General features: G+C 46.5%; 1 protein-coding gene across 1 annotated transcript in view; it reads right to left on the bottom strand.

Annotated features, from left to right (window-relative positions):
* The window catches only part of LOC137541028 (uncharacterized), a 70,200-nt gene that overhangs the window by 36,748 nt on the left and 12,770 nt on the right, over positions 1–20,682 (bottom strand). The window contains exons 3-4 of the mRNA XM_068262174.1: positions 7,349–8,038; positions 1,393–1,503 (exon numbers count right to left, since the gene is read on the bottom strand). Of these exons, the coding sequence (XP_068118275.1) occupies positions 1,393–1,503; positions 7,349–8,038 (801 nt within the window). The remainder of the gene's footprint in view (positions 1–1,392; positions 1,504–7,348; positions 8,039–20,682) is intronic.

The following is a 20,682-nucleotide window of genomic DNA, read 5'->3' as shown; positions in this document are numbered from 1 at the left end:
GAGGAGATGCGAGCGCAGCATGCGCGCGATCTCCTGTAAACTGCAGCCCCAGGACTTGACGCCTATTGGCGTTAGGCGGTGCTACGGCTACCGCCGCCGCCGCTACGCCCATTGGCGTGGGGCGGTCGCCCAGTGGTTAAACAGGAGATCCAGCGCTGGAACGTGCGGAGTGAGAAGGCTCTGTAAGACCCAGAGCCTTCCCTCTCCTTAGGTAAGTATCTGTTTTTTTTATTTTGAAAAAGGTAATAAAAAGCTATTGGGAGAAACAGAAAACTAATATTTCAACTCAGCGGAACACAATGGAGACTACATGAAAGACGTCCTATTGGAAGCCTCCGGGGTAACAGTGGATGTGAAGACATGGGGCGGGAGGGGGTTGTGAAACCTATGGAAGCTGCAATGGTTATTTCCTTTTCAATAATACCAGTTACCTGGCAGTCCTGCTGATCTTTCTGGTCAGTAGGGTCTAAATCACACACCTGAAACAAGCACGCAGCTAGTCTTGTCAAATTTGTCATAGACATCTGATCTGCATGCTTGTACAGGGTGTATGGCTTAAAGAGGATCTGCAACATTAAAAAATTCCCCTGGGTGGTACTCACCTCAGGAGTGGGAAGCCTCTGGATCCTATCGAGGCTTCCCCCCGCCCTCCGCTGTCCCTCGGGGGTCTCGCTGTGCCCCTCTGAACAGCGGGAATGTAAATATTTACCTTCCTGGCTCCCGCGCAGGCGCAGTATCGGCGCGGAAATAGGCGGAAATAGCTGAGCCCAGTCCAAGAAAATAAACATGCCAGTCTCCATATCCCTCTGAACCCGGGTTCCCTTTAAGGGGACTTGAAGTGAGAGGGATATGGAGGTTGACAATCAAGGGATAGGGAGATTGCTGAACTAACAAGCAAATGAGGTGTTCTGACTCAAGTATGGCTAGTTTTGTCACATGCTTGTTTCAGGTGCGATTCAGACACTACGGATGCCAGAAAGATCAGCCAGGCAACTGGTACGGTTTAAAAGGAAATAATATGGCAGCCCCTGTATGCTTCTCACTTCAGGATCCCGATTAAAAAAATAATGCAAATATATGTCATTATTGAATAGAGCCACATTTGAACCTAGATAGTGTACTGGTTAAGGGCACTGCCTCTGGTCTTGGAGACCAAACGTCAGGATCCTGGCTAAAGCCAGTACCTATTCAGTAAGGAGTCCTTGGTCAAGATTCCCTATCACTGCAGAGCCGCCTAATGAGCTGTGACTGCAGTGGCTGCAGCTCTCAAGCGCTTTGAGTCCAACAGGAGGAAAGCCCTATACAAATGTTATTATTACTATATTTAACTATAAGTACTCCAACAACTGAAGGACCACTGGCTAATAACGTGATAAATGCATATTTTCTTACCTCTCCAGTGAGGATGGAGATGAGATCTGCAAATCGGTTCAGTAGACGGCTGGTCCTCTGTTTCTGTGGTCGGGAGTGGGGAGTCTCTGCCATGTGTTGTAACAGGGAGGTCTACAGAGGATTCCGGGAGAGAAACAAACATTATTCTTCAGGGAATGCCCTAGAGGGCAGGAATGATACTAACCTCCAGAATTACTTAGCAAACAGGGTGAAGAGTGCAGTGCTGGCTGCAGTAATCCACAGCAACCAATCAGAGCGCACGTCACTGAAACGTCACCACAGCAACAGACAAGGGTCTGACGTGTTACCAAGAGACAGTTCTCTCTTTGACCAAATCTGATTGAAGAGAGATGTTGCCTGCCTATACATGCAGGTCGAACCCGATCGATCTCATGCTAAAATCTCTCGGGAATTGGCCTGGTAACACAGCAATCACCGCCACTGCCCCCCATGTAAAATGTTCCCCCGGTGCAGTATATTTTCCCTGTCTGTGTCTGCTGCTGGCTTTGGGCTCTGTCCACAATCCACATACATGCGCCCTACGTGGTTGCCGCCGTATGACGTCACACGCGCCCACATTACAACCACGTTGGGCACGTGCATGTGGATTGCGGCCATAGCCCGGAAGCCAGCGGCAGACACGGGAGGTAAAGTATACTGCATCAGTAGGGGAACATTTTACATAGGGGGTTCTGTCACGTTTGTCCCGATATTGCTCACAATTCCCGCCGCGCACCCGATCGACCACGATGGCCCAACATCTTGCAGCATGTTCGATTGATACATGTAACTGTTTTTGTCCCGAATTGGTCGCATCGTCGATCGGGCATGCTCTTGGCAGCACCTATTTTCATCCAATTCGATAAATAATTATTGAATCAGATGGTTTATCAGCCGACAAGTTGATAGATGTATAGGTGGCCACACATCATACAATTTTTTTTAATATCTTTTTAATTCAAAAACTGCAATCAATTTTTCTGACTGATTGTAACATTTAAAAAATCTGACCAATGTACCTTTTACCCAATTATGAAAAAAAATGATTGAAAACTATTTCATAAAAATTGATCAAAAAAATCCAGCGCTCCCAATAGACATTTATGGAATAAAAACTATCGGATTTCTTGTTCAAATAATAAAAAAAAAGCTTTTGATCCTCCAGAAAAATCCAATCGTTTCTGTTAAATTGACGTAAGATCGGATCATTTGATTGTATAATGTGTGGCCATTTTATGGCCACCTTTCCACTCAGACCTCAAATTTGCATTCGGCAATCTCACACACAGCTTAAAGCCCCCCATCAGCTATGCAATTTTTAAAACCGATTAAAAGAAAACAATGGCACAATCTAAAATTACTGTAAAGCCTCGGTCAAAGTCTATTGATAATGTGTCAAATTACTGATCAAATATTGATCAGGAGGAGGTAATTTTCACTCATTATATTAAAAAAAAAAAACTGTTAGTGAGCAAGAGTTATAGCCTTTCAGAATGTGTAATAATAATATAATAAAATGGCAACAGACCATACAACAAATCTATTAAGGAACAAGTGTACAGCGTATTGTCCATTCTTATTCAATTTGGTTTTAGATGTACAGTTTATGTGTACATCAAAATATAAATGATGAACAAACAAGGCAGTTTCTAGGCTAAATTGCACTCAAGGCGAGGGTGTAAAAATTGCGCCAGGTATAGGTGCCTCCAGTATAGTTAGCCAGCTATAGGCCCCCAGTATAGGTAGCCATGCATAGTTGCCACCAGTATAGGTTAGCTAGGTAGGTACCTCCAGTATAGGGTAGCCCATATAGTTACCACCAGTATAGGTTAGATAGGTAGGTGCCTCCAGTATAGGTTAGTTAGGTAGGTGCCTCCAATCTGGGTGGCCAGTACAGTTGCCCCCAGTATGGGTTAGATAGGTAGGTGCTCTGAGTATAGGTTAGATAGGTAGGTGCCCCAGTATAGGTTAGATAGGTAGGTGCCCCCAGTATAGGTTAGATAGGTAGGTGCCCCGAGTATAGGTTGGATAGGTAGGTGCCCCCAGTATAAGTTAGATAAGTAGGTGCCCCCAGTATAGGTTAGATAGGTAGGTGCCCCGAGTGTAGGTTAGATAGGTAGGTGCCCCCAGTATAGGTTAGATAAGTAGGTGCCCCCAGTATTGGTTAGATAAGTAGGCGCCTCCAGTATAGGTTAGACAGGTAGGTGCCCCGAGTGTAGGTTAGATAAGTAGGTGCCTCCAGTATAGGTACAGTGGCGGGGGGAGCGGGCATAGCGTAGTTACAACTCACCTTCCGCGATCCCCCGCAGCTTTTATCTCCTTCCTGTTCCAGGAGACTGTAGCAATGGTAACAGCGCCCCCTGTGATGACATGCGTTCACGTCATCACAGGAAGGCGCTGTTACCAACGTGATGGACGCCTGGGAGAGGAAGAAGATAGAGGCTGTGGGGGATCGTGGCAGGTGAGTTGTAACTACGCTATGCCTGCTCTCCCCCGCCGCTGCGCCCCCCCCCCCCCCATCCCCTGCCCCTCAATCCGGTGCCCCGGGTGATTGCACTATTTGCTGTGAATGAACATAAAATTGTCGGAAAACACGGATTGTGGAGAAGGGGTGGATTAGCTGAATAGCAGGATCTCCGATAAGCAGAATGCTGGCTCCATAGTGGGGCGTGACCTGCACAACATGTATTCCTTAGGCCACGTTCACGTCATGTGACATTCACAGTGCAGCGAGAGCGTTACGGCATAACGGATTGCGGTATGGTAACGCAATGCATGCAGTGAATTATCGGTAAATGTACATATTAACAGTAGTAGTGTAACATACATTTCATTGGCTGTATGCTTCACTGTACCCGACACATTATGAGCATAACTTGGCACTGCAGTCCCAACCAGTTGTGTTGCGCTCCTGCTGTCACAGAGAATGCGTTGCAATGGCCACTATGAACGTGGCCTTAGAGAGAACCGGTCACCAGCGGATATTTGTAAAAAAAACTGAATGTCTCTACTAAAATAGGTTTCAAAGTGTTGCTTTATCACTTCAGTATAGCTGGTAACTCAATGACGAACTCTCTGTGAGGAACTTTTGTCCTGTCTGATCTCAGTGCTAACAATGATAAAAGTACGAAATCAAATAATCATTTCTGCAGACTGTAAATGGATAGCATTCTCCTTGATATAGCAGGTCATAGGGGGTGGCTGTTTCAAATCCTGAGCTCAGGCAGGACACAAGACAGCCTCTATGGGGGCTCAAAGTATACCTGAAGCGAACAAAGAAAAATAGGTACTTCCCTTTCTCCGCCTCCTCGTTCCAGTGCTGTGCCCCAGTGAACTTCTTTGGCTCTGGCTTGTTCGAATACCTCTGCGTCCCTCCTTGAGCGTCTGGGAAGACCAGCACATCCCTGCTGCGCATGAGAAAGCCTGAGCTTGTGCATGTGCAGTATGGATAAGCTGTCTTCAGAAACACTTGGGGACGTGAATACTTCAAAAGGCTGCCCGAGGAGGGATAGGTAAGTATCTATTTTCTTTTTGCTTGCTTCAGTTTTACTTAAAAGTATGCAATTTCCCAGACTTTTCTACCTCGGCCAAACGAAGAAAAAAAAAATACACACTGAAATGTTTAGATTCCTTTGCATTCTTTAGTGAAAATATAGGGATACATTGAAACAATATCTAATAAAAATAATATAATAGGCTATTGGATTTCATCCTGGCTACATGGACAGAAATACTGTCCCGTTTCTTTTTTTTTTTCCAAAGTGTTTTTATTGGTTTTTAACAGCAAATATAATCCACATATGGTGCAGTAACAGCATGTTGAAACATCAATGTGTCCCATTTCTTTGGTCAGAGGTACACTGTAATGCTAACTCTTGTGAGAGAGAGACCCACAGATAATGGGGCAAACAGCAATCTCCAAACGGTAAGGGCTGGAACCCACTAGGAATCGCTGTAGCATTTTAAAATCGCTGCAGCACCGTGAGAAGCGATTTTTAGAGCGATTGTGCGCTCGTTTCCCAGTGATTTTAAAGTGAACCAGAGACGAAGCACCCTGTATTTTACCATATAGATCAGTGGGAACATTAGAAAAAACTCCTACCCTGCTCTCTGTTTTATCCTTCACTACTCAACCTGCTTGTTATCAGCCCTGATAAAATCCCAGACTAAGCCTTCAGTCTAGCTTTGCTCAGGAATCATTATAGCTGAGTCATTATAGCAGTGCCAGAAGGGGGCAGGTTTGGGCTTGAAAAGACATCAGAGAAGACAGATTCCTGAGCAAAGCCAGATGGGGATTTTATCAGGGCTGACAACAAGCAGGCTGAGCAGTGAAGGATGAAACAGAGAACAGGGTAGGCGTTCTCTCTAATGTTCCCACTGATATATATGGTAAAATAAATGAGGGTGCTTCATCTCTGGTTCACTTTAAGTAAACTGCACAGCGCTTCAGATTAGTGATTTGGGTGTTTTTTTCTTATTTTTTTTTAAATAAACTTTATTATACTCACCAGGTTTCTGGATGTCTGGCTTCTGGCCATAGCCCCGGCCCCAAAGGAAGAGGTCATAGGTGCTTCTCTAGGACCGATCAGAGGAGCGCCTGTGACCTCTTCTGCTGAGGGGGAGGGGATATGGACAGAAGTCGAACATCAGGGCACCTGGTATAATAAAGTTTATTTAAAATTCTAATCGCTCAGCCCCCAAATCGCTTTTCAAAGGGATTTTGCAGCACTTCTATACACAACATTGAAGGTAAACGTGCTCCAAATGCTGCATATCCTGTGATTAACTCTAATCACATAGGGTTGAGCCGAAATTTTCGAAATTTCGCGTTACTATAATTACGCATGCGAAATTTGCTATTACGGCGCGAAATTATGGTAGCATAATTGCCATTAAAATCGTAATTGATAATACAGGAAGCGTAATTTTCAACGCGTAATTTCGCGTTTCGTTCATAACGTAATTTCACGTACAACTATACCGTAATTTCGCGTTAAACCATAACGTAATTTCGCATTTCTTCGAAATTTCGCGAATTTTGTAATTACTTGCATCTCTCAGTCACTTCTCGCCACTTCTGTCAGTCTCCTGTCCTCGCTGGTGCTGTAGCACGTGCAGGCAGCCTCTTCCCCTATGAGATTGCTCAACTTCCTGTTGTTTTTGTTCGCATTAGCCAATCTGAAGCGAATCAGCGGTAGTCAGACGAACTCTAACAAATTTTCGCATATGAACGCTTTTTCGCGTTAAATAATGTAAAAAATTAAGCATGTAAGCATGCGCAGTTCAAGGATGTATTGACAAGAATGTTTCTACGCATAGAGCAAGCTTTTTCGCAATAATTACACTGTGATCAATGAGAGTACTTACGGCCATAATCGTACTTACACTAATAACGCGAAATTTCGCGAAATCGTAATTAAGTCATTACGCTCACCTCTATAATCACAGTCACGCTAGTGGGATCAGCCCCATTTAGATACATTGGCAAAGCGTATTTGGGAATTGTCAGTGATTTTCGGTGATCCCAAAACGCCTAGTGTGTCCCAACCCTAAGACAGCATTGGTATAACAAGTCAGGATGTTAGATTTAGATGATGGGAAATTCCTGACTAGGTATAGTCTACTTCCCGTCTCCTCCATACATTTCAGAAATGCCATGACTAGAGATGCAAATACTTCCAGCTTGCATGTAAATTTAGCGCAATTTCTATGTACCTCGGAACTGAGCCAATCAAAACTGGCAGGAAGTGCATCTTGGCTCAATCAGAAGCTGCATGCATGCCAGGATTATTAGCATCTCACAGACTATTTCTGATCATGACAGGTCCCCTGGGAAGATGTGGTTTACTTTCTACCAACCAAACCTCAAGTCAGGGAGGTCAAGGACATTTATTTCCTGTAGCTACATAACCGCATGGGCCATAAATCTGGTCCTTCAGAGATATTTTCTACTCACCAGAACTTTCTCCAGAGAAGACAGGGCTTCTTTATTCTCCATTGTGCGTTGGGGTGTGGAGGGCTCATCTAATGTCTTTGTGGACCAGTCATAAGTCCAGAGCCCCGGCCTCGTCTTTAAGTCCCTCTGTTTAGTGTCTGGAGAGAAAACTCCAACGAGGCGTCCATTAGCGTCAAAAATTTCCTCCCGTAAGTTGCATTTCTCCATCAGGCTGGTGTTGATGCTTGGATGGCGTTCCTCGTTAGTCTGTGTCACTGCGTCTTTTTTCAAAAAACCAGACTTCAATTGGTCAAGGCTGTCGTGGGGTATGGGAGGTCCTATGGGCTGTGGACCGAAGTGAGGGTCTACAGGCGGCAGCGGGAACAGCCTCCAGTCTGTGGGCTGCGGACACATGCCGGGGAAGATCGTGGGCATGGAGTCTGGTTTCAGTAGCAGCCTGCGACCGATGGCGGTGTAGCATCCCGGTTCAAAATGGGCAGAACAGATCCGGTATTTCCCAGTATTTGCCGCTTCCAGGATTTTGGTTGCGAAGGCATCAATGTCACCAAAATCCTGATTCATCTGCTGGAGCCAAAGCTTTATCCGCCTGAACTCCCGTGGGAAGACGTGCATGGTGAACAGGGGATTCGATGTCTTGGTGCTGGTGTGGTGCTTACAGCCCTTCACAATGCAGCTCGGCATGGCGGAGAACTAGGAGGAGGCAAAGAAGACAACAACATACACAAAATATTAATAGCAATGGTACTTAAAACACAACCAACAAACAAATGCTTTTCCAACCAACATATAGTTTGCCCACTTTTGGGGATTGATGAGCCCTTAGGAGACTGCTGTTTACAAAGGTATCCCCATTACCAGCAGCCTGAACACATACACCAAGCACCTGACTGCTACTGCCTACTGCTGGTTGTAATGGGAAAAATGAAGAGAACAATACTCTCAGCCGTCAGTTGACCAAAGCGATGTGCTAGGTAGATTGTTGCCTGCGGGGCCGAGAGGGGTCAGGGGCTGCTGTACACATGCTGGATTCTTGGCCGAGTTTCACCTAGCGTTTGTATACGGCTTAAAGTGGGTGTAAAGCCACTTACCTATGGGCAGGGAAGGCTCTGGGTTCTATGGAGCCTTCCCTGTCTTCTCTAGCTCCACTAATTCCAGCCCCGTCATCCCCATTTACAGAGAAACCGTAACATCATCCCAATCAGTAGCGAATACCCCCTTTCCCATGAGAAATCTATTCCTTTCCTCAAACGGATCATCGGGGGATCTGTATGGCTGATATTGTGGTGAAACCCCTCCCGCAGTGTGATGTCAGCACCTCACAGCTCTGAGGTCCTGACATCACACTGTGGGAGCCTTGTTGCATTGTGGGAAATAACAGCTGTTTCCAACTGACAAAAAAGCAAGCAACATCTCCTTCCAGTGACATCACCTCCCAGCAGTAAAAATGTCACCATGTGATAAATGTCAGAATGTAAATCAGGGAGAGGAAAGACTTTACAATAGGCAAACACTGACTAAATTATTTATACAAAATTATTGTAAACATTAAGCACTTTTTCATTACATTATTTTCACTGGAGTACCTTTTAATTAGCCGCCTCAGGTTGCTTAGGAAGCACGCGTGTCTCTGTGTGCTTCCGAAAAGAATGGCTCCAAACTGCGCATGCATAAACGCGCACATGTGCAGCACAGAGCCACCCGTCTTTGGAAGCATATGGGTATACAAGTGCTTCCAAAGCCACCTGAGGGGGCTAATTAAATGGGGATGATGGGGCTGGAACGAGGTGAACAAGAAAGAACAGGGAAGGCGCCATAGGATACAGAGCATTCCCTGCCCATAGGTAAGTATCTAACCTTTTGTAAGGGGGGGGGGGGTGAGGGCTTTACACTCACTTTAAGGCAGGTCAAACAGTGGTCAATGTGATCATAATCTGATCAGAGAGAGATCTATCTGATCGAATCCCTTCACACACTGTACACAGATTTTTGATAGATTTCAGCACAACATCTTTTACAAATCCATTGAACAGCAGCGCTGCAATGTTTCATGCAGTGCAACGCTATGGGTTGTTGATCTGCCACTGCTCCCGAACCCGCTGCCGATCGGCCTGGCATGTTGGGGGCAACGATTTCTTGCACAATTGATCAAATGATTGAATCGCCCGGATAGCGATGGTAGAAATTGACCAGTGTATGGCCAGGATTTAAAACATAAGGAAGTGAATGGACCAGCAGGAAGCAATCACAAGTAGTGCTAGTGTATGTCTACAGCAGGGGTCTCAAACTCAATTTACCTGGGGGCCGCAAGAGGCAAAGTCAGGATGAGGTTCGGCCGCATAAGGAATTTCACAATCGCGGCGCATCGCCGCCTCTGCCCGCCCCTCTCACTCTTCCTTCACAGAGAGGGGCGGGGAGAGGCGACGATCCATGCGGCAATTGACGTCAGGAGGGGCAGAGCTGAAGCTGAAAGCTCTGCCCCTTCCAGGAAATGCCGCCGGATTTCCCCCCGGGCGATTTGGGGGCCCTGCAGCCCTCGTTTAGTGGCGGGGATGTGGCGGATTACTTGGGAGCACTGAAGCGAACTATAAGGAAGCTTTTGCCGGCGAGGGCCACAAAATATTGTATCGAGGGCCGCAAATGGCCCACGGGCCACGAGTTTGAGACCCCTGGTCTACAGGCTGGTGATAAAAGCCAAGGAGGGTTCACATCACTTCCTTTCAATATACTCAATTCAGCAGTTCACTATAAACGGATTTGAGAGGTTTGTATGTTAGAAATGCACCTATCCTTGAATATACAGGGGTTGGACAAATAAAGGAAACACCTAACATTTTGGCATCGTAATCTTTGAACATGTTTTAAGCAATCGAAAATTTTTTTGTTTATTATTTATGTTATTTGATATGTTTAATTAAAATAATTGTTTTTTTACAGATATTGTGGGTTATAATTTATAAAAATGGCAGATCTCTCAGACTTTCAAAGAGGCCAAATTGTTGGTGCTCATATGGCAGGCGCTACTGTAACAGAAACTGCCCGAATGCTTGGCATTCCAAGAGGTACTGTCTCAAAAGTAATGACTGCCTTTGAAAGAGAAGGAAAAACGTCCTCAGCAAAGGACAGTTGTGGCCGAAAGTCAAAGTTGTCTGAGAGAGACCGTCGGACTCTAAATCGAATTGTTAGAAAAGCTTGCAAGACCACGGCTCCTAAAATCACTGCAGAGCTGAATGAACACCTACAGAACCCAGTTTCCACAAAACTGTTCTTCAGGAGCTGCACAAATCTGGATTCCATGGAAGAACTGCAATTAGAAAACCTCTGCTCTCAAAGACAAATGTTTCAAAGTGTTTAGAGTGGTGTAGAAACCACCAAAGTTTGTCCCTCGAGCAGTGGAAAAATTCGGTTTTCTCTGGCGAATCATCGTTTACCTTATTTCAGACCTCCGGCCTAGTGTACATTTGGAGACGGCTGAAAGAAGCATTTCATCCAGACTGCCTTCTCCCAACCGTAAAACAAGGCGGGGGTTCTGTGATGATCTGGGGTGCTTTTTCTTGGAAATCCGCCAGGCCAATGATTTCCCTTCATGGAAGAATTAACAGCCGAGACTATTTAGGAATTTTGGGTGACCAAGTTCATCCTATGGTTCAAGAACTGTTTTCGGAGGGGAATGCCATTTTTCAAGATGATAATGTCCCAATCCATACAGCTAGAATGGTAAAAGAATGGCACGAGGAACATTCCAATGAACTTGAGCATCTCATCTGGCCACCACAATCCCCAGACCTCAACATTATTGAACATTTACGGTCATTATTAGATATTTAGGTAAGAAGTCGATTTCCGCCGCCATCGTCTCTAAAAGAACTGGAGGGTGTTTTAACTGAAGAATGGGCTAAAATTCCTTTGGAAACAATTCACAATTTGTATGAATCAAATACCTTGGAGAATTAAGGCTGTAATTGCCGCAAAAGGTGGACCTACACCACATTAAAATATATTTTGTTGATTTTCAAGGTGTTTTCATTATTTTGTCCAACCCCTGTAGGTTCTATCACTGCATTATAGCAGTAGCAATACATACAGCTTGGTCAGCCAATCAGAACTGTAAAAAAGATGGAGAACACAGCAGTCAAAGCTGCTCACTGTAATTTAGTTTGAGTTTTACAGCCTCACATATAAGAATGAACTCTAAACAGGAAAAAAGAAAACGACGGGTCAAAATTAGTGACAATTCTGTTTTAACAGACCTGGCGGCAGCTGTAGACTCTGCATCACCAGAAGTTTCTACCTTTGTTATTACTGTACAGGAAAAAAGAGCTTGCTGGGAGATGTAGTTCTACACCAGAAGCGCTATTACAGGATGGCCTGTCTGCGGTGATAGGACGATAATTAAAAGCCTTTATTACAGGTCTCCAAAACAGCATGTATTCTGGTCTCCACAAAAATGGACGCTGCAAAAAATAAAGTCATGACAATACTCACAAAAAGACACCAGGGGTCGCTGTTACACCAGGATTCTAGAGAATACTGTACTTTAAGTCCCTGCCAGAATGTGTTACTGCAATTACATGACTTAGCCACCAGATGGCACAGTGGCACAAGGTACATTTTTTTGTAAACTTATATTGATGAGCATTGGCCAGTAGGTGGTGCAGGTATTCCAATTTGCTCTTAAAAGTTTGCAAAACTCTTTAAATATTTAAAGACACCAGTAGATGGCAGTGTGTTTCCGCAATGGTGCTACCGTAATACACGTAAAATCCCCTCAGGGGTCGTTGTTGTAGTAAAGGTAAATTGGACAGCAGGTGGCACAGGTATTCTAAATTGCTTATATTGTATTTTGAAGACATCAGTAGATGGTGGTATTGCAATACAGGAGGTTATTAAAGTGGATCCGAGATGACTCACTTATTGCATATTGTGTTCCTTTCCTATTGTTTATAGGGCATTCCTCAAGCCAAATACTTTTTTTTTTTTTAATACTCTAATTCACTATAAACTAAACAAGCCTTGCCCACAGTGTTTCAGAGAGCCTTGGCAGTAGCAAGGGCTCATGGGAGCTCAGTCTGGGCAGGAGGAGGGGTAGGTATTCAGAGGCAGAGGGGAGGAGGGAGGAGGAGGGGTGGGGTTAGGTTTTTTTTCACAGAAGATGCAGATAAGCTTGTTTGTTTGTAATGTTTACAAACAACATGGCTGCTGTCATTGTATCACAGGAAGAAATAATCATTTTCTATTGAAGCTGTTTGCTGTGTAAACTATCTAAACTTTAGATAAGATATATAGACAAGTTACTTGTTATAGTTAGTTTTAAATCTCGGATCCACTTTAAGGATTTTTTTTTCCGTGTATGCAAAGCCAAAATGAAAGCAGCGGGTGTTTGTTGCTGTAGGTTTGTGCTTTTTGACTGCAAGAAATAAGGATGGTGCCATTTAGATTCAAAGAGTAAAGTTTCAGTATATAGCAGTGCATAGCAATGAGTATATAGCAATATATCGCAGTATTCTGTATAGCAATGAATATTTAGCTATATATATATATATATATATATATATATAGCAGTATACTGTATAGTATATAGCAAGATATAACAGCATAGCAATCAGTTTATAGCAATATGTGTAGCAGTACATAGCAATGAAATGATAATTCCTGCAAATGAATGCAACCTTTGTCAGGTCTATTTCCAAGCAACATAAATTTACATCCCATATTTGTTTTCTCGTTTTGCAAGTTACATATATTTGCATAAAATTTGCATCAAATAGGAATTCTTCGTTTCTCATTTGCTTCCCCTGGATATACAAATCTATTCTTCAGGCTCTGCAGAAGGTATTATACACTGCAAGCTTTTAAACGTCAAATCTTTGAGGCTAGGTTCACAGTGGTCAGCTGCATAACTCAGGTGTTCTGATGACTTGGAACTGCAATGGAGACGGGCCATAGACTTTAATACAATTCCTGCATGCAGCAAGTTAGAATAACACGATACTTTACTGTGAACAGACCCATAGGATTGTATGGGCAGCGAGATGACATGCAGAATTATTCTGCAACGCAACTGACCACTGTGAACAGGGCCTCAAAGCTAGCCAATAAATGGCAGAGAGAAGTAACAGGAATGTATAATGAATGCTGCACTACATGGAAGTAAAATCTGGAATATTCTTTACTGCCATCCAAACAACAAGGAAGTTATAGATGAGAAGCTTCTTATGCAGGTATGACTGATTTCTCATAAATAAGCAAGCCAGGATAATACAGCGTGAAATACTCATACAGAGCGCATACAAACCGCCTGACACATAAATCACATCTGCATAACATTACATACAGTATGCCACACTCTATGTGAATCAATATAAATAGATTAAGCACCAAGATAGACTCCGTGGAGTAGGGATCACCATAGCAGCAGCTATGAGGCCCTCAGCCAAGGGGACCAGGTTATCTCAGCCTGTGGTAATAGTGTCCTCTGCAGGCCTTGTGGATATGTGCAGCAGGCCCCCTGAAATGCAGAGTAGCGAGTGGAATGCTGGGAAGAAGAGATATACCCCTCTGAGCTCCACTCATGATCTACCTTCCTCTCAGCATCCTTGTATCCATGACTACAGCACCCTCTCTTGTCACATGGTAGGGCGCTGTAATCATAGAGACTCCAGTGCATGGGAAAGGTAGATCATCGGAGGGGCCCAGAGAGGTATTTCACTTCCCTCCAGCGCTCTGCTCACTAACCCTGCATATGGGGGAGTAATCTGGCTATCTATACTTCAGGGGAGGCTACCTATATTTGCTGGGCTAATCTGGCTACCTATACCTGGGGGATAATCTGGCTACCTATACTTCAGGGGGGCTACCTAATACTTGGGGGCTAATCTGGCTATGTATACTTGGGGAGCTAATCTGGCGACCTATACTTGCTGGGCTAATCTGGCTACCTATACTTCAGGGGGGCTACCTATACTTGCTGGGCTAATCTGACTTCCTATGCCTGGGGGCTAATCTGGCTATCTATACTTCAGGGGGGCTACCTATACTTACTGGGCTAATCTGGCTACCTATACCTGGGGGCTAATCTGGCTATCTATACTTCAGGGGAGGCTACCTATACTTGGCTGGGCTAATCTGGCTACCTATGCTTGGGGAACTACCTATACTGGGGAGCTAATCTGGCTAACTATGTGGGGGTGGGTGGGGTCTTAAATGGCTACCTATACTGAGGACCCTTCTGGAAACCAATACCTACAGCTCCCTATACTTGGGGGCTACCTGGGGCACAAAGGCGCATTATCATATTTTTGGGGGAGGGAGGGGCATCAAAATGTTGCTTAATGGGGCCCGATAAATACTATCTACGCCCCTGTAGCAATAGATAAACTGAAAAGTTAGTTCCTGCAGTCCTGAACTGGCCGCAAGCCCCTTGGAACCTGAGTTCTTTTACGGATTGTTATAATAAAGCAAAATGTAAAATAAAATGCCTAGTGGTTAAACAACAATAAAAGGATTCCAATTAGCAATGGTGTGGCCCACTTAAACAACACATAACAACAATGAGGGGAGGTATTTAGCCAATAGACAATGAGTTCCCAGCAGTGTGACCAATATAAGCGATGCCACTACACGATTGGGAAGAGGGGTAAGCGGCATAACAAAAGAATGCAGAGCCAACATGTGAATGAGGAGAGAGAGGGAAAAGTTCTGGAAACCGACCAGTTCTCACAGACTCAAGTGCCCCTTTCACAAGGACTAAAAGTTTACACTATACACTAAACTTTACGCCTGTACTAAAACTAAGGGGCGCTCGTCTACTTTAGGGCACCCGGCCGGAAACCTCATAGGGAACAACAGTTCTCCAATTACAGCACTCTCTAAAGCACAAAGGGTTGTGATTGGCCACATACTGTGGGCGTGGTTTACTACAACCTTTTTGAAACCCAGCAGTTCAAGAGGCAGCTGTCCACCCAAACATGCTAGGTGAATTTCCCTTTGAGTTTCCCTGGTGGGTCCCCTAAAGTAGACTAGCGCCACTGAGGCATATTGCAGGGCACACTCTGCATGTCATAGCATTTCAAAGCAAGAAGGATGTTTATTGTACATGTTATGCAGAAATGCACAGTAGAAAGTGTGTTAGAATAACGTGGTCCGTTATGATGCAGAGATGTGAACATGCCCATACAATTGTATGAGAAAGGTGTTCATTTGCAGCAACATGCATGGCGTGATCCAAGGCTTTAAAGGGAAGATCCAAGGAAAAAAAAAAAAAAAAACAAGATCTACTTACCTGGAGCTTCATCCAACCCCTGGCAGCCGATCTGTCCTTCGCCGTAGCTCTGGTGTCTCGGAATCTCCTCCGTTGCAGATGCTGACCTCGCCAGGTTGGTACCGCATTGTGCTCACGTGGCCTGGAGCTGTGCCTGCGCAGAATGCTCCCGACCACTGGTGCGTGTTCGAGAGAGGCGCAGCCACACACTCGCCCCGGCGCAGAAGATGACAACCTGGCAAGGTCAGCATCTGCAACGATGGCAGGGGCTGGAGGAAGCCACGGGTAAGAACTTTTTATTTTTCCTCAGATCTTCCCTTTAAGCTACAGTCACAGTGGTTCGTTGCGGTGTAATGTCAGCTTTGTAATGTGGCTAAACACACCGCAATGAACCACCTAAGTAGAGTTCACAGCGCGGCGGTAGAGTTGCGGTAAAACAAGCTGCGGTATGGAAACGCACTGTATGCAGTGTGTTACTGCTAAATGAGCACCTTAACAGGCACAGCAAAGCATACTTTTCATTTATGCGACAAAACGCAGCTGAAACGTGCAGTACAACTTTTTATTTATGTTGCATTGTGTTCTTATTATACAGGGAACACAACGCAATGTCCCACTGTTTACAGTGGGAGGCCCAAATTGCAGCAGTGACAAAAGGGAAGAGTATTGGGGGCGGCCTTAGGTGGCCCAAATTGCAGCTGTGACAAAGGGAAGAGTTGGGGGAAGTTGTCACATTGGTGAGTAATCAGTGCCCTAAAATATGTCCCAGCTTCTCATTACCCCCAAATAATTTGCAGCTTCTAAGAATCTCAAAATACAACCCACATTTTCAGTCCCTTAACATCTTTTTTTTAATCTGCTCAGTAGTCCAAAATAGGTCCCAGCTCATCAGTGCCCCAACATACTGTAAGTCCCAGATCATCAGTGCCCCAACATTGGTCCCAGCTCATCAGTGCCCAAACATAAGTCCCAGCTCATCAGTGCCCCAACATTGGTCGCAGCTCATCAGTGCCTCAACATAGGTCCCAGCTCATCAGTGCCCAAACATAAGTCCCAGCTCATCAGTGCCCCAACATTGGTCCCAGCTCATCAGTGCCTCAACATAGGTCCCAGCTCATCAGTGCCCAAACATAAGTCCCAGCTCATCAGTGCCCCAACATTGGTCGCAGCTCATCAGTGCCTCAACATAGGTCCCAGCTCATCAGTGCCCCAACATAGGTCCCAGCTCATCAGTGCCTCAACATAGGTCCCAGCTCATCAGTGCCCCAACATAGGACCCAGCTCATCAGTGCCCCAACATAGGTCCCAGCTCATCAGTGCCCCAACATTGGTCCCAGCTCATCAGTGCCTCAACATAGGTCCCAGCTCATCAGTGCCCCAACATTGGTCCCAGCTCATCAGTGCCTCAACATAGGTCCCAGCTCATCAGTGCCCCAACATAAGTCCCAGGTCAGTAGTGCCCCAACATAGGTCCCAGCTCATCAGTGCCCCAACATAGGTCCCAGCTCATCAGTGCCCCAACATTGGTCCCAGCTCATCAGTGCCTCAACATAGGTCCCAGCTCATCAGTGCCCCAACATAAGTCCCAGGTCAGTAGTGCATCAACATAGGTCCCAGCTCATTAGTGCCCCAACATAGGTCCCAGCTCATCAGTGCCTCAACATAAGTCCCAGGTCAGTAGTGCATCAACATAGGTCCCAGCTCATCAGTGCCTCAACATAAGTCCCAGGTCAGTAGTGCATCAACATAGGTCCCAGCTAATCAGTGCCCCAACATAGGTCCCAGCTCATCAGTGCCTCAACATAGGTCCCAGCTCATCAGTGCCCCAACATAAGTCCCAGGTCAGTAGTGCATCAACATAGGTCCCAGCTCATCAGTGCCCCAACATAAGTCCCAGGTCAGTAGTGCATCAACATAGGTCCCAGCTCATTAGTGCCCCAACATAGGTCCCAGGTCATCAGTGCATCAACATAGGTCCCAGCTCAATAGTGCCCCAACATAGGTCCCAGCTCATCAGTGCCCCAACATAAGTCCCAGGTCAGTAGTGCATCAACATAGGTCCCAGCTCATCAGTGCCCCAACATAGGTCCCAGCTCATCAGTGTCCCAACATAGGTCCCAGCTCATCAGTGCCTCAACATAAGTCCCAGGTCAGTAGTGCATCAACATAGGTCCCAGCTCATCAGTGCCCCAACATAGGTCCCAGCTCATCAGTGCCCCAACATAAGTCCCAGGTCAGTAGTGCATCAACATAGGTCCCAGCTCATCAGTGCCCCAACATAGGTCCCAGCTCATCAGTGTCCCAACATAGGTCCCAGCTCATCAGTGCCTCAACATAGGTCCCAGCTCATCAGTGCCCCAACATAGGTCCCAGCTCATCAGTGCCCCAACATAGGTCCCAGCTCATCAGTGCCCCAACATTGGTCCCAGCTCATCAGTGCCTCAACATAGGTCCCAGCTCATCAGTGCCCCAACATAAGTCCCAGGTCAGTAGTGCATCAACATACGTCCCAGCTCATTAGTGCCCCAACATAGGTCCCAGCTCATGAGTGCCTCAACATAAGTCCCAGGTCAGTAGTGCATCAACATAGGTCCCAGCTCATCAGTGCCCCAACATAGGTCCCAGCTCATCAGTTCCCCAACATAAGTCCCAGGTCAGTAGTGCATCAACATAGGTCCCAGCTCATCAGTGCCCCAACATAGGTCCCAGCTCATCAGTGTCACAACATAGGTCCCAGCTCATCAGTGCCCCAACATAGGTCCCAGCTCATCAGTGCCCCAACATAGGTCCCAGCTCATCAGTGCCCAAACATAAGTCCCAGCTCATCAGTGCCCCAACATTGGTCGCAGCTCATCAGTGCCTCAACATAGGTCCCAGCTCATCAGTGCCCAAACATAAGTCCCAGCTCATCAGTGCCCCAACATTGGTCGCAGCTCATCAGTGCCTCAACATAGGTCCCAGCTCATCAGTGCCCCAACATAGGTCCCAGCTCATCAGTGCCTCAACATAGGTCCCAGCTCATCAGTGCCCCAACATAGGACCCAGCTCATCAGTGCCCCAACATAGGTCCCAGCTCATCAGTGCCTCAACATAGGTCCCAGCTCATCAGTGCCCCAACATTGGTCCCAGCTCATCAGTGCCTCAACATAGGTCCCAGCTCATCAGTGCCCCAACATAAGTCCCAGGTCAGTAGTGCCCCAACATAGGTCCCAGCTCATCAGTGCCCCAACATAAGTCCCAGGTCAGTAGTGCATCAACATAGGTCCCAGCTCATTAGTGCCCCAACATAGGTCCCAGGTCAGTAGTGCATCAACATAGGTCCCAGCTCATTAGTGCCCCAACATAGGTCCCAGCTCATCAGTGCCTCAACATAGGTCCCAGCTCATCAGTGCCCCAACATAAGTCCCAGGTCAGTAGTGCATCAACATAGGTCCCAGCTCATCAGTGCCCCAACATAGGTCCCAGCTCATCAGTGTCCCAACATAGGTCCCAGCTCATCAGTGCCTCAACATAAGTCCCAGGTCAGTAGTGCATCAACATAGGTCCCAGCTCATCAGTGCCCCAACATAGGTCCCAGCTCATCAGTGCCCCAACATAAGTCCCAGGTCAGTAGTGCATCAACATAGGTCCCAGCTCATCAGTGCCCCAACATAGGTCCCAGCTCATCAGTGCCCCAACATAAGTCCCAGGTCAGTAGTGCATCAACATAGGTCCCAGCTCATCAGTGCCCCAACATAGGTCCCAGCTCATCAGTGTCCCAACATAGGTCCCAGCTCATCAGTGCCTCAACATAGGTCCCAGCTCATCAGTGCCCCAACATAGGTCCCAGCTCATCAGTGCCCCAACATAGGTCCCAGCTCATCAGTGCCCCAACATTGGTCCCAGCTCATCAGTGCCTCAACATAGTTCCCAGCTCATCAGTGCCCCAACATAAGTCCCAGGTCAGTAGTGCATCAACATACGTCCCAGCTCATTAGTGCCCCAACATAGGTCCCAGCTCATGAGTGCCTCAACATAAGTCCCAGGTCAGTAGTGCATCAACATAGGTCCCAGCTCATCAGTGCCCCAACATAGGTCCCAGCTCATCAGTTCCCCAACATAAGTCCCAGGTCAGTAGTGCATCAACATAGGTCCCAGCTCATCAGTGCCCCAACATAGGTCCCAGCTCATCAGTGTCCCAACATAGGTCCCAGCTCATCAGTGCCCCAACATAGGTCCCAGCTCATCAGTGCCCCAACATAGGTCCCAGCTCATCAGTGCCCAAACATAAGTCCCAGCTCATCAGTGCCCCAACATTGGTCGCAGCTCATCAGTGCCTCAACATAGGTCCCAGCTCATCAGTGCCCAAACATAAGTCCCAGCTCATCAGTGCCCCAACATTGGTCGCAGCTCATCAGTGCCTCAACATAGGTCCCAGCTCATCAGTGCCCCAACATAGGTCCCAGCTCATCAGTGCCTCAACATAGGTCCCAGCTCATCAGTGCCCCAACATAGGACCCAGCTCATCAGTGCCCCAACATAGGTCCCAGCTCATCAGTGCCTCAACATAGGTCCCAGCTCATCAGTGCCCCAACATTGGTCCCAGCTCATCAGTGCCTCAACATAGGTCCCAGCTCATCAGTGCCCCAACATAAGTCCCAGGTCAGTAGTGCCCCAACATAGGTCCCAGCTCATCAGTGCCCCAACATAAGTCCCAGGTCAGTAGTGCATCAACATAGGTCCCAGCTCATTAGTGCCCCAACATAGGTCCCAGGTCAGTAGTGCATCAACATAGGTCCCAGCTCATTAGTGCCCCAACATAGGTCCCAGCTCATCAGTGCCTCAACATAGGTCCCAGCTCATCAGTGCCCCAACATAAGTCCCAGGTCAGTAGTGCATCAACATAGGTCCCAGCTCATTATTGCCCCAACATAGGTCCCAGCTCATCAGTGCCTCAACATAAGTCCCAGGTCAGTAGTGCATCAACATAGGTCCCAGCTCATCAGTGCCTCAACATAAGTCCCAGGTCAGTAGTGCATCAACATAGGTCCCAGCTAATCAGTGCCCCAACATAGGTCCCAGCTCATCAGTGCCTCAA

Source organism: Hyperolius riggenbachi, chromosome 12 (genome assembly GCF_040937935.1).
Source record: "Hyperolius riggenbachi isolate aHypRig1 chromosome 12, aHypRig1.pri, whole genome shotgun sequence".
In the NCBI taxonomy this organism is placed as follows: domain Eukaryota; kingdom Metazoa; phylum Chordata; class Amphibia; order Anura; family Hyperoliidae; genus Hyperolius; species Hyperolius riggenbachi.
The sequence above is the reverse complement of the archived record's forward strand: the minus strand, read 5'-3'. Positions and strand labels throughout refer to the sequence as shown.